Source organism: Panthera onca, chromosome C1 (genome assembly GCF_046562875.1).
Source record: "Panthera onca isolate mPanOnc1 chromosome C1, mPanOnc1 haplotype 2, whole genome shotgun sequence".
Classification (NCBI taxonomy): domain Eukaryota; kingdom Metazoa; phylum Chordata; class Mammalia; order Carnivora; family Felidae; genus Panthera; species Panthera onca.
Window position 1 is genome coordinate 215,606,646 of NC_138346.1, and position 23,534 is coordinate 215,630,179.

The following is a 23,534-nucleotide window of genomic DNA, read 5'->3' on the forward strand; positions in this document are numbered from 1 at the left end:
CCGGGAAAACACGGTGCCTTCCTCGCAGGAGTGCGCGCTCGGGCAAGTGGATGCTGTCGGGTGAATTTAGGAAGGACAACATCTGAAAGTGGAAGGTTTGGAAATGCATTCCCTTGGAACCATTTGGGTCTGTGTTTTTGTCTGCACACCCCCTTGTGCAGACTGAGAACCCACAAATCTTGCCTACCAGGCCCAGTCGTGGGCACTGGGAAAGCCCAGGGCAAATCAGGCCCTGTAGGATCTGGGCTGAGGGCACGGAGAGGGCCGGCCAGCCTGGGAGCCTGGCAGCCATCTTCCAGGGTTCGGTCAGTCAGCCTTGGGCAGCGAAACAGGCTGTGCCGTGCTGAGATGAATAAGCGATGAATAAATTGCTGTCCTTGCCCTCCAGGAGTTTCTAATCTGAGCCTGTACTACAAAAGAAAACAAAACAGCAACCCTCACGAAAACAAAACTCTCTGTGACCTTGTTATTTAACATGCTAGCAAAGTATGTTTACATTTTTCAATGTTTTGATAAGTGGATCTCAATACAACTGGTTTTATTTGTAATCCCATGTATTTTATTTTAAGCATTTACAACCATTTTTTGGAAGAGGTTAGGCCTTTCCAGACTGCCACAAGTGCCCATGGCACAAAAAAGGTGAAGAACCCTGTTCGGAGTGCTGGCCTCTTCCAAATCCCGCAGAGTCAGTTTCCAAGGAGTCCCAGATGACAGTTTCAATACAGTGGTTTCGTGGAAGGACGCTGCATAGAGTTGATACTCGGCGGCAGCACAACACCACAAGCTTGGTGCGCGCACAGTAGACGTGTGAAGTGTTGCAGCGGGGGCGCCTGGCCGGCTCAGTTGGTAGAGCCTGTGACTCTTGATTTCACAGTTGTGAGTTCGAGCCCCGCGTCGAGGTAGAACTTACTTAAAAAAACATGTTGCATTAGACTGTCAGACCTCAGACATGGTATCATCGGGCATTATCTGAAGGATCTGCTGTAATCCAGTTTATAGTCCAGCATTAGGGAATCCCACTGCACCCAAAGACACACACACACACACACACGCACGCACGCACGCGCACGCACGCACACGCACGGCCACTTGCCGGAGCTGGAGCGTTCGGAAGGAGCAAACTTTTTGTTGTCTCCAGAATGAGTTTCACACAATTGACAGTGTTCTTGGTTTTGTTCTTAAGTAATGTGGGCCTGTGGCTTCTCAGTTATCGTTCGGCTCGTTTTCTTGAACGTCTCAACGTTCCTTTTCTTCCTGGTGCTTCCTCCGGCAGCTGATCTGCCCCACGCACCAGGGCTGCTGACTGGAAGCTGCGGTGCTGCATTTAGATCCGATTTCTCACATGCCGCTGACTTGATCTCATTTTCAGGTTCACATTTCTGTTGCCATACACTGTGTGATCCCGGCCTCCCCGCAGCTTTTTAACAATTAGTAATCGAGCAGGAAGTGTGTTTTTATTACATTGGCCTTTTGATTTTGATGTTACAATCGTGTAGTGTTCAGCAGAGAGCAGAGGTGGGGAAGTGGCTCTCTGAAACACATTTTTGACAGAGAGAAGTCTGTTGTTTCAGCCACTTGGCTATCTGTCAGCGGTTCTCAGACTTCCCCCTTGTGTCGGTTGCCTGGCAACCCAGGGCTGGAGCAGTCAACCCGTGGCCGTGCTTTTCCAGGCCCGGATCGGGAGATGATTTATCGGTGGAGCCGTGAGCACAGTAAACCCACGCCTCAGAGACGGACCTTTTTTTTTTTTTTTCTCTTCTTTTTTAAACCAGGAGTTTATACAAACCGTATCAAGAAAAAAGAGAAAGAGGGTCAGTTGGAGAGTTCTGTTAGATTTTTTGAAGAATAAAATTAAGGCCCATAGATAGGGTGCTTGTTATTATGTGTCTATCCATACGTGTATAGGTTAATATTCTTACTTAGTTGGATTATTACTCTTTTAAAAATTTTTCTGTTTTACCGGAACCTCAATAATTTAAAAGTTAGTGGGTTTTTTTTGTTGTTGTTGGTTGTTGTTTGTTTTTTTAATGAGGATACTTGGGATGCAATCTTTCCATGAGGAACTTAGCCCAGGCAATGTTTAGTTACTTGCCCGGGGTCATCTGTGAAGCCTCGATAGAATCGTGCATGGACCCAGAGCCCAGCTTTCCTGATGTTTGTGTCTGTGTTCTTGATTTAATACAGTAAGCATCCACTCCTGATTGCTTTTCTCCCTATCTTTCAAAACTAGTTGAAGAATCCAAAGATCGTGCTTTACTATATGTTGTGTTAACAAGTACTAAGCGGGCCTTCCTCTTTGTACGTGTCTGCATCCGTGTTTCAGGAGAGCTGTCATTTTAGGACGGGTTACTTCTGAAACTTCCAGATTCTTCTTACTTTCTGCTTCCGCCCACACTGCTTTCTTTTGCACCCCTCCCCCATTTGTAGTTGCAACCTTTTAACTGTGAAAATTATCCCATGCTGATTGATTTTTGCTATAAAGTGGGTTTTAAAGTTCTTCTTGAGGTTTCTCCTTTATGGAATCTCAAATTCTAATATTGCAAACGAGGATGAAGAGGAATTCATTTTGGGGGGCGTTCTGCACAGGGCAGAAGACTCTCAGCCTGACTTAGCAGCCTGAGCAGTTCTTAAGCATATCTTTCTGTGAAACTTTAAGGAAATACTTTGGAAACCAAACTCCGCTCTGCATGCAGCCCTGTGCGTCCCACTGTGTATGTAAATGTGCTATTAGTATGTTTGTATTCCTTATGAATATACAGATCTAATCTGTTTGTGTAATTTACACACAGCTGTGTTCATGCTCCCTTAATAACAATATTTCCAAGCAAGAGTGAGGTATCACGGGAGCACTATTGTTCCAAACAAAAGCCGCCAGACAGCCTTGTGGTGGGGCCCATTACCAGGCCCTGATGTGGGACCCTCCCTGGAGGGGCTCTCTTGTGATAGCCATCCTGCGTGGGGATAGCATGTGACCTAATGGGGTGCCCATACTAGAAAGAAAACAATGACTGCTGGTTAAGACAGGGTTCTGCCTTATGACCGAGGCTTGCCTTTTGTCATTGAAATACACTCCTCTCCCCCCCCAAACCCCCATCATTCCCCTACATTTCCTAAAGGAATAATTGATTTCCCTCCCTTTTTGGAGATTGTGTAAAGTGCACAAGTTCAGCGAGGAGCCCTGGCCCTTATCATGTGGTCAGGAAGGGGAAACAAAGTCCAGGAGCCCAGGAACTGAAGTGGGCCCCCAGTGCTGGTCAGGGCCACAGTTTCCCCTGTTTGGGAAGAGGGACAGATCATAATTAATAACTTCTGGATTTCGGCTACGTTCTTCTGGAAGGCAGGTTTCACTTAATTTAAAAGAACAAGCCTTTATTAATTGTATTTAATTTAGGACTACATGTATGATATCATTGTCCCTGATTCTAACAGTATATGTATTTTGCCTCCCTAATAGAAAACTGTTAGCACTTTGGGTGTTTTAATGTTTTACAACAAAGAAGGATCATTCAGGCAAGGCCTGTGCTGGTAATAGTACCCACTAGCCGCACAAGGCCGTAGGGCACCTGGAATGTGCCAGCCCAGCTTGAGATGTGCTGCACGTGTAGAATGCACACTGGGTTTTGCAGACAGAGTAGGAAAAGGAGAATGTAAGACATTTCATTAATATTCCTTACATTGGTTACATGTTGAAATGATAATATTTTGGATATTTCAAGTTAAAATGTATTATTAAAGTGAATTTTACCAATTTCTTCCTAAAATCTGACCCTTGGAAAACTAAAGTTACATATTTGGCTCGCATTTGTGGTTCACATTCGGTTTCTTTTGGGCAGCCACAGATCTAGACTCTTTTAGTTACCATTTTTGCAAAAGGCTTACTCACTAAAGATTTCTACTTCTTTTTTCCCTTGTAACTTATAGACAAGCCACATTTCTTTTTTGAGTTTCCTCTTCCTTCCTCCTGTGCTGAGCTCTACTTTTTAATGACTTATTTATGAACCACTTTACAGGGACATTTTTGTGGAAATTTTATGGTGGTTTTGCAGGGAAAGAAGGGGCCTCTGATGCCCATTTGGGTTCTGTTATTACTGTTGGGCTATTTTTAATTTGGGTGTAGCTGGGCAGCCATTATTGGCAAGAGGTATTTGTCTGGCGGTATTTCTACATCTGTTAAGGCTGCTGCCTAACTAGCCAGTTCTCATGTGACTTGAAAGTGCATTGAAGCATTCTGAGATTCACCCCGTAGCGGTGCTTTGTTAGGCCTGAAATCGTGACAGGACTTCCACGTACTCAACATAATCCTGTAGACTCAGAGAGGTATATAGACAAAGCCGTACAAGCGGGCTCAGTGGCCTTTGCTAGTGGGCCCAGTTGCTATGTAAACCATCTCACATGAAGTCGTTTTCCCATTGGGCATGTGGTCTTTGAGTGAAGAAATGGAGTAACTTTGATTTGACACTTGAGACCACCCAGGAAAGGTTTAACACCGAGGTGTGTTGAAAAGAAAATGGCTGGCGTCCCTCTGGGTGACGAGCTGACATCACGGAGCCGGATGGTGTGGTTTCTGTAGCGGGACTCGTACATTTGAGCGCACGGGAAAGTTGGTGTCAAACCATTTTGTAGGTAGTAATTAGAGAGTTGGAAGCTTAACAGTGAACGCAGATCAGGGGGCGTTGAGTCAAGTCAACAAATGGCTGGCAAGTCAAATAGTGTTATGGGAAGACGAAACCAGCTCACCTACAGATAACGTTCATTTACAAATCCAGCCCGCGGTTGTTGATCCCCTGCTGTTTGTGTCAAGTGCTGTTCTAGGTGCCAGAGATTTCGTAGTAGACAGATTTTCTCCTGTATTCAGTATCATATATATCCTGTCGTGTCATATCATAAGGTAATAAGAGCTCCGTGTTACGTCAGAATATTATACAGAGTGATAAGGCATGCAGATTGTCTTACGAAGTCTAATTGCAAAGTTCTTTACTGGTTCATTTAAGTAATAGTTGACTAACGTGAAGGTTACAGTATTTTGTGGTTTTTGTATTGAATTTCGTAGTGGTTTCCTATTCCTGCATAACACATCACCCCAACAATAAAAATTACCTCAAGTTTAAACAGCAGTATTATTTTATTAGCTGTCATAGCTTCTGTGGGATGAGAATTTAGGAATGGCTCAGCTGTGTGGTTCTGACTTGGGGAGCGGAGGGGGCCTTTGTGAGGTTGCAGTCAGATGGTAGGTGGGGTCGGAGTCACCTGGAAAGTTCCTTGACTCACAAGTCTGGACGAGGACTCAAACGGCTGAGAACTGGAATGGCTGGAACTTCTGAGGCGTCTCTCTCCCCCGCTGTGTGGTCTCCCCGGCACAATAGCGTCAAGATAGCCACGCTCCTTAATATGGTGGCTCAGGGCTCCAGAGACAGGTGTCGGGAGAGGGAGAGCCAGAGCCAAGCAATACAGTCTGTCACAAATATAAAGCCTTAGTGGGAATGTGTGTTTTAGTTTGTTTTTGTTTTAAATAATATATGATCCTTGTCTGTGAAATGAGAGTTTTGACCAGGGCTGGATGCTCTAAAAGCTTCCTTCCAACTCTAACATTCTCTGATCGTGCTATTATTACAGATGTGGTAGGGACTGGGGGCTGACTGACAGCTGCTTGGCTTTTGTAGGTGTTTCTGGGGCACATGAGCTGGAGTCAGCTTGTGGGGGTGGTAAGGAGTCTGCTGGACCCTTCTTGCTGGCCTCAATTAACTTAGGACCTGGCACTTGAGTCCCCCTTTGTGTTCTGTTTCTGTAGCTTATCTTGCAGGGGCAGGGATGTATAGAACCACGATTGAAACCAGGCTGTTCATGATCACAGTACTCGTGAATGAAGGAAGGGAGAAGGATCAGGGCAGGATCATGTTAGACCTTCCCCCATTTTCAATCTTATGCTCTTCAGCCTTTGGAAGGTTAGAAAGGAAAGGAACACGAAAGAGAACACCTGTGTAACAGCTAAGCAGCTGCCATATTTGATCTAGAGAGGACTTCTTTTAGACATGGACAGGCTCAGATTTGGGTTTCTGTTGTAAGTACCATCAAATCTTTAGGGATGAGGCAGGGAAACAGGTGTCTTTCTTTTTTTTTTTTTTTTTTTTTTTTTTTTTTTTTTTTTTTTTGCTAAAACTAGAAGTTATTTAATGTTAAAGGTATCTTTGACTAATCATCTGAACTTCCAAGTAAGAGGCTGAGAAGACATGTCCTCCATTAACAGGGTGTGTGTGTGTGTGTGTGTGTGTGTGTGTGTGTGTGTGTGTGTGTGTTAACTTAAATTATTTGTTTAAGTAATCTCTATACCCTCTGTGGGTCTCAAACTCCCGACCCTGAGATCAACATTTGCATGCTCCTCTGACTGAGCCAGCCAGGTGCCCTAACAGGGTCTTAGTTTAGAGAGTTCAGCCATCCTCTCATCTCTGTGTAGGAGAGACGCTACCTGCCTCACTGTGGCTCCCAGTGGTGGAGAAGTAGAGGCACCGACTGTTGAGGATTCTATGGCTGGTAGAAGGCCCGGAGGCTCATCTCCCACAGGGGCGCACAGGAGCCCCGAGAGAGGGGGAGTGACCTGTTTAGGAGGTGGAGTTACGTAGGGCAGAGCCGTGTTCTCTAAGCTAAGTTGTCTTGTAAGCAAGTTTTTAACATGGGTATATAGCATATAATCCCTGACACAGGCTTTTGCTTCAGAAAGCAAGAATGTATATATAACATTTTTTAGATCTTTTTTTTTTAAAGTACAACACCTTTGGGGTGCTTGGGTGGCTCAGTCAGTTGAGCATCCAACTTCGGCTCAGGTCATGATCTCACGGGTCCGTGAATTCGAGCCCCTTGTTGGGCTCTGTGCTGACAGCTTAGGGTCTGGAGCCTGCTTCCGATTCTGTGTCTCTCTGCCCCCCTGCCACTTGTGCTCTGTCTCTCTCTCTCTCTCTCTCTCAAAAACTAAATAAACATTTAAAAATTTGGGGGGGGGGGGTGCCTGGGTGGCTCAGTCGGTTGAACGTCTGACTTCAGCTCAGGTCATGATCTCACAGCTCTGTGAGTTTGAGCCCTGCATCGGGCTCTGTGCTGACAGCTCGGAGCCTGGAGCCTGCTTCGGATTCTGTGTCTCCCTCTCTCTCTGCCCCTAACCCACTTGCATTCTGTCTCTGTCTCTCTCAAAAATAAATAAACATTTAAAAAAATTTAAAAAAAAATTTTTTTATAAGTACAGTACCCTTAAATTCCTCTGATAGGAGTAGATACAATAGAATTTTCTCTGTACCTGGATTCCAAGCAATTAATCCAATTTTGAAACTTTATTTACTTCTCCACCCTTCCTGCGTAGGATTGGGGCACGGTACTTAATTTACCTAAACCTCAGTTTCTCCATCTGTAGAATGGCCCCAGTGACACCGGTATTGCAGTGTATACTGAGGAGGATGTGGGCTGGGACCCATCATTTCCACGTTGAGATTGTGACGTCCTGAGTCTGTGAAAGATATTACTCTGAGTAGAAAGTATAGGTGCAGGTCTGAGGTAGGGGAAGATGTCAGATACGGGGGAGGGATGCCTAGGTGGCTCAGTCGTTTAAGCACCCGACTCGATTTTGGCTCAGGTCATGATGACACAGTTTGGGAGATTGAGCCCCGAGTCATGTGGAGCCTGCTTGGGATTCTCTCTCTCCCTCTCTCTCCGCCCCTCCCCAGTGTGTGCATTATGTGTGCACACTCTCGAAATAAATCAATAAGTAAATAAACATTTAAAAAAAAGATTTAGAGATTTGAGAATCATCATAAAAATGTGATTATTGTTTTACATTATTGTCTTGTTGGCTGTTTTTAAACTATACAGCTGACCCTTGAGCAACACAGGTTTGAACTGCACTGGACTGCTTACACGTGGGTTGTTTTCGATTAATAGAGTACTATAAATGTATTTTTTTCTTAAGATTTTTTTTTTCCTTTTTCCTTTTTCCTTTTTTCTCTCTGAAGTAAGCCCTACGCCCAGTGTGGGGCTTGAACTCACGACCCTGAACCAGCCAGTGCCCCTTCCTTACGATTTTCTTAATAACATTTGCTTTTTTCTATCTTGCTTTATTGTAAGAATGCTGTAAATAATACATATAGCATACAAAATATGCATTAACTGACTGTTATTGGTAAGGCCTCTGGTCAGTAGTAGACTATTAGTAGTTAAGTTTTGGGGAAGTCGGGAGTTATGCATGGCTTTTCAACTGCTGGGGAGGGGTGCGAGTGTCCCTAATCCCCACGTTGTTTCAAGGGTCACCGGTAACCAGTTTAATGAAACTATAAACTATCCTGGAATAATGCTAGTAAGTTCAGAGTAGACTTCCAAAGTGGCATCAGAAATCAGAAGCACATACTAGAAACCCTAGAAATGCCCACCAGGGCTTTGCTGGCATGTCTCCTCCCAGACAAATGGATTCTGATACTGTTCATTGAACAAGGAGTTCCTTACTCAGGTCACCGTTTCTTCAATGTATTAAGTATTTAAAACCAGAAACGAAATGATACTTGTCAAAGCATTGTCAGTAGTATGTCTCCGGCAGGAAACGTGTTTTGAACATGAGGTGATGGGAATCTGCAACAAGCAGGATCGGATGGATGGAATGCAATAGGTTCCCCTCTAGTGGTTGGTCAGTAAGAGCCATTGGTGAACTGGTAGAGGCAACACGTAACACAGATGTTTGGAAAGGCTCTCATGTCTTCTGCTTGGCATCAGTGTTCTCTCACCCTGCCCTGCATTCGCACAGGCCCGCACTGGGGACACATCTTCGATTTTCTGCTGCTGCTCTGTCCCTTCGGAAGGGCCGTGTTCATACTCCTCTTACTCCCCGCCTGGCACGTGGACTTGCATTTTTGTATGGGGGGTGGGGAGAGGAGGGGGGAAGGGGGAGGGCTGTAGTTTGCTTACTTGCAGATCTCCCTGCTCTTCAGTCCCCTGGGAACCAGTAAGTTATTAACATAAAATTTTGTGCAGAAAACAGGGTAGAGCAGAAGGAGCCATTTTCACAGTGGGAATCATTTTAATACCTACAGTGTTTTCCAAACAGTTATGTAAGAGGATGGAGTAGAAATGGCTTCTCTAAAATCCTGGTGAGTTTCTGACTGTGATACACTAGTTAAAATTCACCAGAGGGAGTTAATTTTGAAAGCTCTCAGCCAGGGGTTAATGCAGAGTTATCTTTTAGCCATTTTTGTAGCATAGCCCTCTCTTCCTGCTTCTTTCTCTGCTGCAGACACAGGTCAGAACCAGCACTTGAGATGAGCCATGTTGGGAGTTTCCCCTGCAGACAAGAGAGATGAGCACACCTTACCTTAGTCTTTGGAAGACGTACTCCCAGCCCAGTACACTTCTGTGCGCTCTCCAACTTGATATGCAGAGTAACGTTTTTGAGATAGGTGGGGCAGGTATTTTATGGCCAGTTTAAAAGGCGAGCAAATTGAGGCAAGAATAAGTTGACTTAGGAGACTATAGCCTGTACGTGTCCATTTATAGACTTGGGGAAAACGGTTAAATCTTTAAATATAAACACAGTCAAGGGACTCTTCTCGCCCCCCTGATCCACACCCTGTGCCTGACTCCATTCTTAGCCCTCACCCCATCCCTGAGGCTCCCCAGTTGTCCACATTTGTCACCTTGACTCGCCCGCCCTGGTTCAAGGATTTGCTGACGTATGGTCAGTTTTCCCATCTGTAAAATGGAGACATCAGTAACCCCTGCCTTGACGTAAGGTTGTTGAGATGTCTAAGTCAGTCCACACACGAGGAGCCCTCTAGACAGCGCCTGGCATGTTGTCGCACTGCCCCGTGTTAGCTCCGTGTGTGTTGTGGTGTAGCGTGGTGTTGCCCTACTCTTTTCATACCACTGACACATAACGATGAAGCTGCCAGCCCTAGGCCCACCCTGCCACCCTAAGGGTGGAGAGGACCAGCATGCGGGCAGGCCAGGGCACAGGGCTTGGGAGGCTTTGGCGTGGGGCAGGCTCAGAAACATTTTGAACATCTGGCTTTGTGGTAAGAGAGAATGTTACTGCACTTGGGCCCAGTTATACTTATTCTTACTAATTATCTCCTGTTTCAAAAAAGTTAATTCCTATTAATTATATCTTGTTTATCAAAATTTTCTTTACGGAGCAGACAAGATCCTAGGATTTCTGAGTTTAGGCCTCAGATTTCTTCCATTCTACTAAGAATGAGAAATAGAGTTTTGTGTTGCAGATTCTATGAAAACCCAAGTTTGTAACAGTAAGTACTAAGTTCAGGTAACTCACTTTCTTTCTTTTTTTTTTTAATTTCAAGTTTTTATTGAAATTCTGGGGAAATTGGCTTCAGGTATAGAGTTTAGTGGTTAATCACTTCCCTATAACATCCAGTGCTCATCATCACAGGTGCCCTCCTTAGGACCTATCACCCATTTAGCTCCTTCCCACTCAGGTAGCTCGCTTTTTAAAAACCAGGGGTTAAATGTTCTCTGCCGGGAACTTATAAGTAGGTAACTCCTGGTGGTGAGACGAAGTTTCAGCTCAATAATAGGAAACTGTAGCAATTTGTCTATAAACTGGAGCATAATTATGTAACACGATAGAGGTGCTACTTATCACTCAATGGCAGTCCTATTACAATATATAGATTCATCAAATTAACATATTGTACCTCTTAAATGTATACAGTGTTACCTGTCAAAATCTATTTCAGTAAATAAAAGGAATAAAAACCGGAGCCCAGTCGCAAACTAAGTTGTGAAACAAAGCAAAGGACGGCCTCCTTGCCGTAAATAAATTTATATTTATATTTGGATCTCATCTGGCTTTGGAGTTCAAAAATAGAAAAGGACTTGTTTTGTGCTTCCAAGGAATGCACAGGCAGGTTGATTGGAGACAAGCAGCGCCAGAGAAACAAGTGCCGGCACCCCCGGACCCTGGGCTCCCAGGGCCGAGCGGGCCCGGACGGCGAGCCTGCGGAGCATCAGCAGCAGGGCTGCTCAGCCCCCAGAGCCACGACTGAGCCAGAGTTACTGCCCCGTGGAGGAGCAGTCTTTTGGCCCTCACCCTCTGCACACCAGCAGCCTGCTATCTGTGCACCCCGCCAGGGGCACAAAAGCTAACGGGCATAGCAATAGCGCATGAGGGGTTGGAGCTCAGCGCTGCACATGCTGAATTTCAGTTCAACTACTAGGAGGCTGACGGTGCCTGTGACTTTTCACTTAGAGGCTTATGGTACCTGTCTGTTTTTTTGAAAGTCAGCAGTGTTAATTATTAAATTAAAGCCCGAAAACCTTCACGGTCTTCATTTGAAGAGAGATGAATTAATAGAGGGAAAAGAGCCTAAGGCCTCAGAAACCCACTTAACACACTGACCTATTCGCATCCTTGACTACTCTGAGTGGGTTGGCTTTGTTTCGATTTTAAAGGCTACTCTACATTTCTGGTAAACCACAAGGTAAAGGCTGGTCTCTGAGAAGCAGATGTTTTGCCAGTTTTGAGGCCTTGTGGCTTTCCATAGAGAAGTAACAGTACAGGCCACATGAAGCTTTTACTTCCTTTTTTTCTTCTTCTTCTTCCTTTTTTTTTTTTTTTTTTTTTTTTAAATGGGGCCAATGGTGCTTTTGCACTTGATGGCACAGTCATTGATAACACATGGACAGTGGTGGTCTGTGTTCACCACCAGATGGCAAATTCATATTTCTGGAAGTAGTTAGTTTGAAATATCTATGAGACATTCAAGCAAGTGTTCCCGCTGGACTTGGACCATGATTGAGCCTTAGAAATACTAGGGAGAATCTCGGGTGATAGTGAAGACCAGTGGGGCAGTGACATTCCCACTAGGAGGGGGTTTGGAGACCAGAAAGCCTAGAACAAAGCCTTGGGAAGAGCTCCAACATTTAGAAGTTGGGCAAAGAAGTAAGCCTCCTGATAGGAGGAAAATCAGGACAGTTTGGTGTCGTGGAGCCAAAAAGGTCAACTCTGTTGTTCGAGTTGAGGACGGATTCTTTGGCTTTTAAAGTCTCTTTCCATCTTGACCACCCAAGGCCAGGCCCTCGTCATCTCACGGCATATTTCACCTCGCATCCAAAACATGCGAGCTCCACCTGCCTAATGCTATAGGGAGGCAAAGTGTTAGAAGATGCAGTTCCTGTCTTTTCGGGGCTTCTGGACTCTGTGTGTACATGAAGCCTTCTACAAATAAACAGCTGCCGGGTGAATGGGATCGAATGGTCAGGCAAGTTTTGTGTCCGAGTGGGAGGGACTTGAGCTTGGGTTTGAGGTAAACTGAAAGCATCTTGGGTAGGCTGTGGAGAGAAGTAATAAAGATGCCCCAGAGTCTGGAGTTCAACAGAGGGTGCAGTACGGGCCAGTTGGCATTATTGGACATCTGGTTGGAAAGGTAGGCAGAGACAGGATCCTGGAGGGTCTTGACTTAAGGGTTAAGGGGTGTAAACACCATTTTGAAGAGGTTAAGGAGCTGTTTTTTTAGGTAGGGGCTTGGGGGCAAGACAGTATGGGACTCAAGACGAAATGTGTGGATTTGAGAAACTCCTTGGCAGAGGCTTATAGATGGCCAGATGGGGGAGACGGGTTAATAGCGTAGCTAGTAGGAAAGAGGGATAAGGGCTGGGCCTGGGAGTAGCACTGGAATTGGTAAGAAAGGAGGGCTTTGAACGCCGAGGACTTGGTGATTTGATGTTGGGGCCAACAGGAAAGGGCAGAGTTACATGCAGTGGTACCATGGCCGAAAATGGCTTCCTCTGTAGACTCTTACCTCCATGTTACAGAGAGAATCGCACTGCGGGACGTGGAATTTGCATTCTGCCTTTGCCTCTGAAGGGCTAGGTGACCTTGGTCTGGTTACCTAACCATCTGTGCCTCAGCTTCCTTTTCTGGAAAATGGAGATAATAATAGTACTTCCTTCTAGGTTGTGAGGATTTTGAATTAATACATGTGAGGTTCCTGGCACATAGTAGGTACTTAACAACCGTTAGTTGAATAGATAATATTTGGTGATTACATCCTAACAAGTAGAAGAATCCAGACTTGAACTCAGGTTTTCCCAGCTCTATCACGTTACCCCGATGTCTCTCTCAGCTGCTGCCTTCATTGTGCCAGCCTCTCCTGGCGTGAGCCTATTGTACGTCCTTTGGCATCGGGCTTGTATTCAGATTGCATAGTCCTGGCCTTCCTCCCTCTGACTCACGCTGCCAGGTCACCCACCTGAACTTTGTGTATCCTCTCCCTCTCCTCTAACCCACTTGCCGTTCTCCACCTCTGTGTTTCATGGCGGGCCTTCCCACCCTCCTCCACCTGTGCAAATGCTGCTGGTTCTTCGTGGTCTGGCCTGTCTCCCTGTCCTGGTGAAGGTATTCCGGACTACGAGAGCCCGTCCCTTTTCCTCGTTCCCCGCTGCACTGACGAGTTGTGCTTCACTACTTACTTTGTGCTCAGCCGAATGAAGCCTCAGGTTGTTCTGTAATGGCTTCACACACATTTATCTTACCTCCTAAAAATGAATCACAGTTTTAATAAAGGTCTGTGGCGGCCCCCTTTAAAACATAATTCCTCCCAGTGCTAGATGCTCAGTAAATACTTCGAGTGGATTAAGAAGCATTAATCCTGGTGGCTGAGGTGGAGTTCTGGCCCTCCTCCTCTCCCACCCGAGTTAGTTATCTCACTAGCCTCTGTAACTGGTCTCTGCCTTGCAGCCAGTTTGTCCCCACTCCATGACGTAGGCCACACTGCCACGGGAGCAGTCCTTCCCCAGTCCTTTCGTGGACCACACATGCTCTGACTTCTCTGCTGGCCCACAGTTAGCACCGTGACTCTTCAGCCTGGCTCCTGGCTCGAAGGCTCTCTGCAACCTGATCCTCTCCTCCCTCTTCAGTCTTATCTGCTGGCACTCCATTCTGTATACCCTGTCCTCCTTGCAGTTCCCAGAATGTTCTCTGTGCCCTTCCTGACTGACTCCTTTGCTTGAAGCCCTGCTGGAGCCCACCTGACAGGCTCATTCTTCCTTGTCACTTCCTGTAAGTCGTCAGCAGAGTAAGTTGCTTCCTTCTCCTAGTCCCACCCAGAGCCCTTTGTCCCTCTGCTGCTTTTCTGAGGCCCCAGAGATTGATCCCTTCCCTTGTGTGCCCGCCAGCCCGCCTGGAGCTCCCTGAGGGCAGGGCCAGCTCATTGCCTGGCAGCATCCCGAGGAGATGCTCTGCACAGAGCCCAGGATGCTTGTTGATCCTACAAGTAACAGAGGTCACTCTGATTCATCTTAGAGGAGAGCTTCTTTCTCGTGCCTTGACAGATTTTTTTTCCTTTGAACTGTACAGATTATACTGAAAACTGACAGTGATGAGTCATATCTTAGAAAGGGGGTGAAATCTGAAAATGCAGAGCCTCCAGGAATGGAGTAGGAGGTTGCAGGTCGGTCTTGCAGGCCAAGTCTGGCCCTTCACTGAATTTGCCCGACTGGTCTCAAACACCGGGAGTGGGAGGGACTCTCCTCCCGGTGGGCAGGTGATTTATTGGCTGGGAAGCTTCCGCGGTGATTTAGTTGTGAAACGGCGCCCTGCGAGGTGCAGGCTAATGCCTGGGCCCGGCTGAGCGGCCGCCCACAATCCCGGGCCGGAAGGGACGGGCGAGGGTCGTCGGGGCCAGCCCCCTGTTTCGCAGCCCGGGGGCGGTGGGGCCGCTGACTCTGCCCGCCCGGAAGGACGACTGGAGACGGAGCGGCCTGGGAAGGGTCCCGAGTGGTGGCGCGGCCCGGCCCCGGGCCCCGGCCCCGCGGGTGCCCTCCGCTCGCGCTCGCCGCGGTAGGGAGGAAGTTTCTGCGCTTTGGCTGCCTGGATTTACTCCTGCTGTTCGGGGGGAGGAAACCGAGATACCAGCGCCTGGGTCCCGGAGGCTCTGGCCGCGGAGCCTCGGGCGGGGGGCCGGGCGGGGACGGAGCGCGGGGACGGCGGGCGGCGCGGCGATCCAGGCCGCCTTTTGCAGCCGCCCGCGGCCGCGCCGGGCTCTGCGCGCCGCGCTCCAGCCTCCTCCCCCGGCAGCGGCGGCGGCGGCGGCGGCGGCCCCAGCCCCGCGCCCCCCGCGCCCCGCGCCGCGCGGCCCCGCCGCGGTCACACGCCGAGCCGCCCCGGCCGCCTCCGCCCTGCGCTTTGTGGAGCCAGAGCCCGAGCCGAGTGACAGGCGCGGCCTCTCGCCGCCCCGGACCCCGAGTGCGGCCGGCGCGGCGTACCTGTGGCTGCGGGGCCGCTCGGCCGGGAAGTGTCGCTGGGGTTGGCCGCGCGGGACCCGGCCGCCAGCCGCGAGCCCCAGGCCCGGGGCCCGGAGGTGGGGGGCCGGGGAGCCGGGAGCTGCCCCTACTGGGGCGGGGAGGGGCTGCCTGGAGGGAATGGGACAAAGTGAAAGTCTCTAGACTGCTGGGGTGGAGGGGCGGTGGGGAGCGTCGGAGGAAGGAGGGGGTGCTGATGGTTCTTTATTTGGTGCCTCGGAGTGGCTTTTAATGACGGCGATGGCGGGGCAGGCCAGCGGGGGTGCGGGCTCCCAGTGGGCGTCCGCGATATCGGTGCCTTCTTGGTGCATTCCTCGGATTGATGAAAGGGCCTTTTAACCCCTCTAGGGTGACCTTTTGGGGAAGTCTTCAGGTTTCTTTTTCCCTCCCTTCTGCTCGACACTCTGGGAAGCTTCGTTCTCGGGTGCAAAGCAGTTGTGCTGTTGTATTGGAACACGAAGCGTATTTGTTTATACCTTCGTGGACCGATGCGGAGACTGTGGCACAGAGGGCGCAGATTGCTTCTTAGGCTCACATCCAGGATGTCCTTCTCCCAAACCTGTCTGGTGTGTGCTATTGGGGTTCGAATGAGGCAGTCCGGGGCCTGCCCTGGCCCTGGGGGGGGTCCCAGCTGTGCTGCTGAAATGGTCTCCCAGCCTCGTCAGTATTCCCTAGCTCCGACTTTTATGGTTGTTATTCTGCTGATTGCAGATATCTTTGCTTTGCTGACATCCTGTTTTGTTTTTGGTTTTTACATCCCATTTGTTGTTTCTTTTTATCACAGAAACGCTTCGTTAAGGGGCTCAGGCAGTACGGCAAGAACTTCTTCAGAATTAGAAAGGAGCTGCTTCCCAATAAGGAAACAGTGAGTACAATTGGACTTTATGTAACTTGATTTTTTCCTCTTTGCCCCTACTGCTTCTCCGCACTTGATCTTACGAAATGGTTTCCTTTAACCCTGCGCTGTGCTCAGACTGGCTGGCACTAGAGTCCTCATCATTTTACTTCCTTCACTTTTAGTTTAGCTTCTGATTTCATATAGTAAAGTGACAGATTATGCTTCTCCCCCACGAAGAAAGTGGACTTCCTTTGTAAGAACAGCAAGGTCTTTGCCAACGGAGGGTCACTTGGGGGGTTGTCTGGGATGTTGAGCTATTAACATCTAATTGTAAATACAGTGGCTGAAATAGGAAATGTCATTTACCACCAGTTGGATTTGGTTATTGACCAGTCTTCAACCAAACAACAGAATGAAAAGGTCTGTGGCTCACTATGCTTTGAATTCTGTTGGGACCTTTTCTTTCTTTAATGTTGATTATGTTTTGAAGAGTAGTTTTAACTCTTTAGTTTTTGCAGCCTTAAAAGTTTGCACTTCTGGGGGGCACCTGGCTGGCTCAGTCAGAAGAGAGTGCGACTCTTGATCTTGGGGTCATGAGTTCAAGCCCCACATTGAATGTAGAGATTACTTAAATAAATAAATAATTTTTTGAAAACTTGGCACTGTTCATTGGACAGATACATATACAAGGATTCTTATAAATTGCTTAAGTGAGGCTTTTACAGATTCATTTGACATTTCACAAAGCTGAGAGCCCTGTCTCTTGCTAAACTTGGGGTAGGCAGATTTGCTGAGGAAACTTCAGAGGGAGGTTGTATGAACAGAATACTAGTAAGGGATTTGGTCTCATTTACCTAAATTCCCTACAGGTGGAATTCAGGGGGAGTGGTTGGTGAGTCCTAGGAGAGGCTAGGAGTGGGGTAGGGCCAGCCAAGTCCCAGTGTCTGTGGCCTAGGTAGAGCCTAGTAACCGGAAGTGCTTCTTAGGACTTGGGGGTGGAGGGTGAATATTTAGCCACTGAGCTGCTTTCACTTCATGCCTACCCTCCCTGAGTGGAATGAGGAGATAGGTGAAGAGTATCCATTATAGAAGTGGGTGGGTTGTTTTAGTTTGGTTTGGTTGGTATTTTTCGAATTGGGTGTTGTTGATTGATTGATTTCCTCTTATTCGATTTTGATTGTTTTATTCTGAGGGTTTGTTCTGTTTTGTTTTTGCTTTAATGAACTTTTTCTAGACACCTTTTCTGTACGGTGCCTTATGTGAGCAGCAGTAGCTTATAAGAGGGAAGAAAGGTCTGACATTTCAAGTATAGCCTTGTGTAAATTGGTGGTTTGCATCAACCAATCATAATGACGTTGAACTTTTAATGTTTACTCTACATCTTAATATGGTGAGATGGTCATTTTGAGAATGGTTAAAAAAAAAAAAAGAACTGTTTATAGACCTTGAACTAAAGTATATGTTGTCATCAATCTATATAATCAACTTTTTTGGAGGGCGGGGATGGGTCTTCCTGGAACAAATTGGAAAGAAGTATTTGATGTGGAACAGTAAAGAAATACCTTTAAGTTTTCTGCGGATTTCAGTCATTTAAAGTTTGATATGTACTTTTATAAAACTAAAATGTTTTACCCAACGGTGAGAATTTTGGTGTGGCGAATTGGAGCAGCCATAAGGTCCGTGAGTAGCTGTGGCCGGACGCAGTAGGCCAGATTGTGACCTCCCCACTGCAGTTTTCTGTCTCCTTGTGCTCTGCTAGAAGTTGCAAACCATGAGGAATTTAATACAAGATATGGCTTGACAATTATTTTCTTTCTGTTCTAAAAAATAAACTTGTAATAGCAAGATTAAGCATCTAATCTAAAATTTGCCATCCACCATTTGGAAACACCAGGCAATTCTGTCTAGCTTTTTATCTCTAGTGGAAGACAAATCTGAATGACTTTTAGCCTGGGTAAGAGGCTTCTAATCTTTTTTTTCCCCCCTTACTCTTGGTTGTCCCTTATCCTTACTGATGATGTCTAACTCGGTAAGTCGTCTGTCCCCGCCCACAGAGAAGTTGTTGGTACACCAGCCTTTTGAGCCGGTCCGCTGGTCTTTTCCAGGTGCCTCTGTCCTGAGACCCTTCCCCATCACTGTCCGCCGTCCCTGTTTCCCAGCCTTGTGGCTCCTCTCCTCTCTCCTCCTCTGGCACCCAGCAGCCTTCCTGTTTCCAGCCTCCTCATCAGGGCGCGATCATGGCCACTAACGGGACAGTTGTTGGCAGCACTGGAGGGTGCGTCATGGCTGACTTTGGCTAAACGTTGCTGGTGTTCCGCTGTCTTTTTGCCTAGAACCGGAGGAGTTTGGTGGTAGGGTAGATCTAGAAGTACCCTGATCACCTGGGAGAGAGGCACCCATTTTGTATTTTCCTTATTATCAGCATAGCCCCGCTAATCATTCACAGCTCCTAGGGAGGGGAGGGCAAAGGTTATTTTTCATTTTTGCTGCAAAAAATGAGAAAATTCCTTGGTTCAGAACTTCCTTGGTAGAAGTCTTCATATGGTCACGCCTCTCTTTATATCAAATGCATCTAATCTAGATACTTTCTACATTCTCTTCTATGTCCCAGAATTATTAACTCATTTCTTTGCTCTTCTCAACTGACTTGAAACTTCAGAAGGGTGTCAGCATCCAGAAGAACGCGCCTGATTGGGCCTGGCGCGGGGGTCATCAGACCTGTGTTCTATTCCTGGCCTTACCGGTAACTGTAGCACTTGATAATCTCTTCTAACTGTGCAGTCTGCTTTGAGCTGTCAGGTCAAATCCTGACAAGCATTCAAAAATGATTTTCCCTAAAATGGTGTTTCTTTGTGCGAGAATTTTATAGATGCTGCAATCTTTATAAAATGTTGGCACACCTTTGGCTGTTGCTGTGCCTGAAAGCAGAGTGATGGCTCTTGCCTCCTCTGGCACCTGCCTGCTCTGGGGCCTTGGGCAGATTATTCAGTCTCCGTCTTTTAACATCTGTGTCTGTAAAATGGGTGATCCTTCTAGCCCCTAGAATTGTTCTGAGAGTTTAAATGAGATAATGTCCGTAGAGAGTGCATAGAAACACCTAAAAATGGGTCTTCTTCCTTGTCTACCCCAAATACTACCTGACATGCGCAGTATGGGATTATTTTCCGTTTGTAACCGTGCCGAACCTGTGTGAGAAGAAATGACCTGTTTCTTATCATGTGTCTTGGGAAGAACTGTTTTCTTTGAAAAACTGGTGGGGGGGGGGGGGCGGTGAAGGACAGCGCCCAGCTTTAAAGGATCCGGTTGTTTCGTCTTGAACTTTGTTGAAGGGACTTCTGTCCTTACTGGGTCATTCAGCGCAGTTATGCGGACAGAGGTTCCTGGTGGGAATGGACCTAAACAACTTTCCTAGTTCTTTTGGTTTCCGGTGTCTGTTACACAGGAGCTGAATCTGGCTTTCCTCCGAATGCTGCTGCCCCTGGAGTGGGGGTGGTGGCTGTGGCTGCGGAAAACCCACTCTCAAAGTTCAGCTGAGGGGGTGTAGCAGGTCAGCCTCGTGGTACCCAAGTGAATACCTGTCGGTCACATACTTTCGCGTCATGGCTGTGCACGTGTCCTGGAGTTGCTGCCTCTGTCCCATTCTTCCTTTCTCTGTGGCTGCTTGCCTTCTTCAGCGTGTGTACAAGATGGGCAGTTAGAAGTCATACACAGTAGGGCATCTTTGCGGAGCGTTCATTCAGCTTCCCCTTGGCTGTGTCCCTCTTCTCTCTCAAGACACTGTTGGGCCCAAATCACGTTAGAGTCTTGGGTGTCGGTGCGTTTATACAAATCGCAGCGAGCGTCCCACAGCTGAGCCGCTCGGGTGACGGGGAGCCGGGCCTCGGGGTGCCTCTTCCAGCACCGCTGCGTGAGCTGTGAACCGATCGATGAATTACGTGACCTTTGATGCTAAGATAATGCCTGAGAAAATAGGAGACCTAATAGAATTGAATCTTAAAGCACCAGGAGGGGCACCCATGTTGTAAATAATACAAAATCCCGGGTGTTCCAAAAATAACACCTTGTTCGGTTTTTACACACATTGCAGTTTTCTTCAAAATCCTGAGGAGATTACTCCGACGGCAGTGACACGTGTCTTCTTTCACACTGAGCAAACGTCTGTGTTGTTTGAGTCAAAGACTTTCCGTGTCTGACACCTGGACGATTGTCCCTTGAATCCTGGCTGGCCTTTGTGTACGGCTCTACCTGCTGTTAGGCAGACAAATCCAGTCTGCGTTGGGTTGTAGACAGGGAGGGAGCCCCGACTCCGGGAGCCGTCTCAGGCGCAGCTAACGTTAGAGAGAAGACCGTGTGATCCTCCCGACTCGGGAGAGAAGACAGGTGCCTCCAGCACGTTATTAGCCTCTGGGAGAAGAAGGTGAAAAGGCACACACCCTTGGCCGTCTTTCTCCTCTCCCTAGTTTTATCTTTGCACACCTAGCCCAGTAGGGATTAAGCTCATGTTATTTGTAGTCCCAGTTGCTGGTGTATTAACATTTTCTAAACTAAAAAGTTCTTTTTTTGTTTTACCCGCTTCCCATTTTCAGAGCTAAACATTCCCTGTAGCTCAATTTTTTAAAAATTTTGTATATCCACCGAGCACTGTAATGGGTGGGGTGTCTGTAATGAGGAGCAAGGTGCCATTCGTGGCCCGCATTGCAGCAGGGAAGCGGAACCACCTGCACGCTTTCCGTGTTTGGCAATGTGTGCTAAGGGCCCTGCTGGACAAAGCGTGCACCAGAGGCTGCGTTTGGGGGCTGCCCGAAGGCTAATTGGAGGGTGTAGTGTTTGAGCTTTGAAAGGAGGATCTGCTTTTTGACAGGCGGCGGTTGGGACGGTGGAAGGAAAGTGGCTTTCCAGCTGCAGGAAGTGGCACGAGCAAAGGCATGGAGGCAGGAACTTGCAGGCCATGCCCAGCGCGTACCCTAGCGTAGTTGGAGAGGAGGTCGCAGGGCAGGTGCGGCAGGACTTAGGCCAAAATCACGTCCTGGAGGTAGACTTGGGAGACCCTACACTGTCTCTGAAGAGGGCATTTGGGAACCCACAGAAGTCTTCTAAGAAGAGGGCGCCTGGGTGGCTGAGTCGGTTCAGCATCCGACTCTTGATTTCGGCTCAGGTCGTGACCTCTCGGTTTGTGATTTCATGGCATACGTCGGGCGCTGTGTTCACGGTGTGGAGCCTGCTTGGGATCGTCTCTCTCTCTTTCTCTCTCTCTCTCTCTCTCTCTCTCCCCCTCCCCCCCCTCCCCCTCCCTCTCTCTCCCTCTGTTTTTCTTCTGTTTACAAGCATGCACTCTGTGTCTCAAAATAAATAATAAATTTGTTAAAAAAGAGAGAAGGGGGAGCATTCTTGAGCGGCACAAACAAGACATAGAGACCAGAAAGGAGGTTCTTGTAATAATTCTCAAAGTAAGGTCTCCAAGTAAGACAAAAAAAATGGGGGAGTTGAAAGTTACTTATGGAACTAGAAGTCTGTCTTTTATCCTGATTTTCTCCATTGAGAATGTGCCTGTTTTGTTTTTTTTAAGTGTTTATTCATTTTTGAGAGAATGAGAGAGAGTGTGTGCCTGAGTGGGGGAGGGGCAGGCAGAGGGGGTGGACAGAAGATCCAGAGCAGGGTCTGCGCTGACCGGCGAGCCCGGTGTGGGGCCTGAGCCCACAAACCATGAGATCATGACCTGAGCTGAAGTTGGACACTCAACTGTCTGAGCCACCCAGGTGCCCTCTGTCTGGGTTTTTGTTGTTGTTGTTGTTGTTGTTGTTGTTGTTGTTGTTGTTTTAATGGTACTAAGGGGCAGCCGGTTTTGATATTTCGGATGTCTTGTTTTTAACTTGGGGTGATAGTATGAAAAGTACTGGAGGTTTAATTTTTTACTTTGAGAAGTAACGTGAAAACCACCCACTTCTGTCAGCCACATTTCTGGAAATGAATTCTGTTAAATATGTACATAATTATTGAATATTAATTGTTTATTTCTTCAGGCAAAATATCTTTTGCATAAAGCACATTCCCCGAGCAAAGAATAACTACTCTTGAGAAAGGTTTTCAGACTGAGTAATCAAGACTCTGTTAATATTAAGAGGTTAAGTACGACTCTAGCATTCGGTATGAGCGTTCAGCATGGAGTTTTATTTGACTTCAGATTAAAACCTTAGGTAAACAATTTTCTAGCCTCATTAATGCTTAATCTATGTTACGTAACAAAGCGTGGACTTCCTGAATAGGTTGATACTATTGGGGACACAGTTGTATTCCAGGCGCGTAACCAGAGACCTCTGTTCGCAAGTGCTGTGCCCCCTGTGCCCCCCGGCCGGCACTCCCCCGTCACCAGAGCCGGGTGCCGCTGCAGGCTCTCGGGCTCCTGTCTGTCCCCACAGAGCCAGAGTCTGCACAGGAACCCGCTCCCCTGGTGATGAGAACGCTCGGTAGGGCTCAGGAGGCCCTGCTGTTCACAGAGGTGCAGACTTGTGGGGTTCTAAGCCCATATGTCACATTTGTTCTTAACGTTGCTTTTATTCTGTCCCAGTTGTAAATTACTTCACTGTTAGGGCTTAATTTTGTTTTTCAAATTATTACAAAGTATTTCAAACACATAGAACAGTAATCTGGGCTTATTTGCATTATCAATAATAGAATTTCTTAGTATAGCTTCCCTCTTCGTATCTTTCACTTTTTCCTAGAAACACAATTGTAACTCCTGTCATATTTCACATAAAAACTGTTTTCTTCCTCTTTCCTTGTGGCATGCAGTTCATTGTGTGTGAGTCAGTCAAGCCTAGATCTTCTTTAAGTTGCTAAGAAAACTTTTTATTTGAAAAGGTGATATTCTCTTATTAATATGAAGTTCACATACTTAATACTGTGGCGTTTTCAGATGTTATTCTCTCTCCCTGGCACCCCTTTATGTATGGAGAAGAAATATACATATTTTGAGAGGTTGGCAAGATTGGGTCCAAGGCAAGACATGTGCCACACCTTTTTTTCTTAATAACTTGTCCTCAAATAGGTACAGATAAAGTTGAAATTTTCCATTCCAGGCAGAAGCGATTACCAATAGAAACAGGCACTAAGTTTGGCAGCAAGAACTGTGATCCTATAGTTCTTTCCATGCAGGGGTTTGTTCCCACTAAAATGAAGCAGAGGCTTGAATCTTTTCATCTGATAGTCTAAACTGTGTGGCTATTTAGCTGGGCAGAGGTCCAGTTTTGACTAGGGCAGTCTAAGCGGGATTGGTTGATTCCCTTGTGTAAGTGAAGCAGTTAAGAAATTTGCATGTAAGGAATTTTTGGTGCCGATGTTGGGGGAATAAAGAGGTTTTTAGGAATCTGTTAAGCTCTTGGTTTTGGTTCAGGTCATGCTCTCAAGGTTCGTG

At 47.1% G+C, this 23,534-nt stretch overlaps 1 protein-coding gene across 9 annotated transcripts in view; it reads left to right on the plus strand.

Annotated features, from left to right (window-relative positions):
- RERE (arginine-glutamic acid dipeptide repeats) overlaps positions 1–23,534 on the plus strand; it is a 424,018-nt gene that overhangs the window by 350,837 nt on the left and 49,647 nt on the right. For all 9 annotated transcript variants that reach the window (XM_060621655.3, XM_060621656.3, XM_060621657.3 and 6 more), the window contains one exon: positions 16,070–16,150. In XM_060621655.3, coding sequence (XP_060477638.1) covers positions 16,070–16,150 — 81 coding nt within the window. The remainder of the gene's footprint in view (positions 1–16,069; positions 16,151–23,534) is intronic.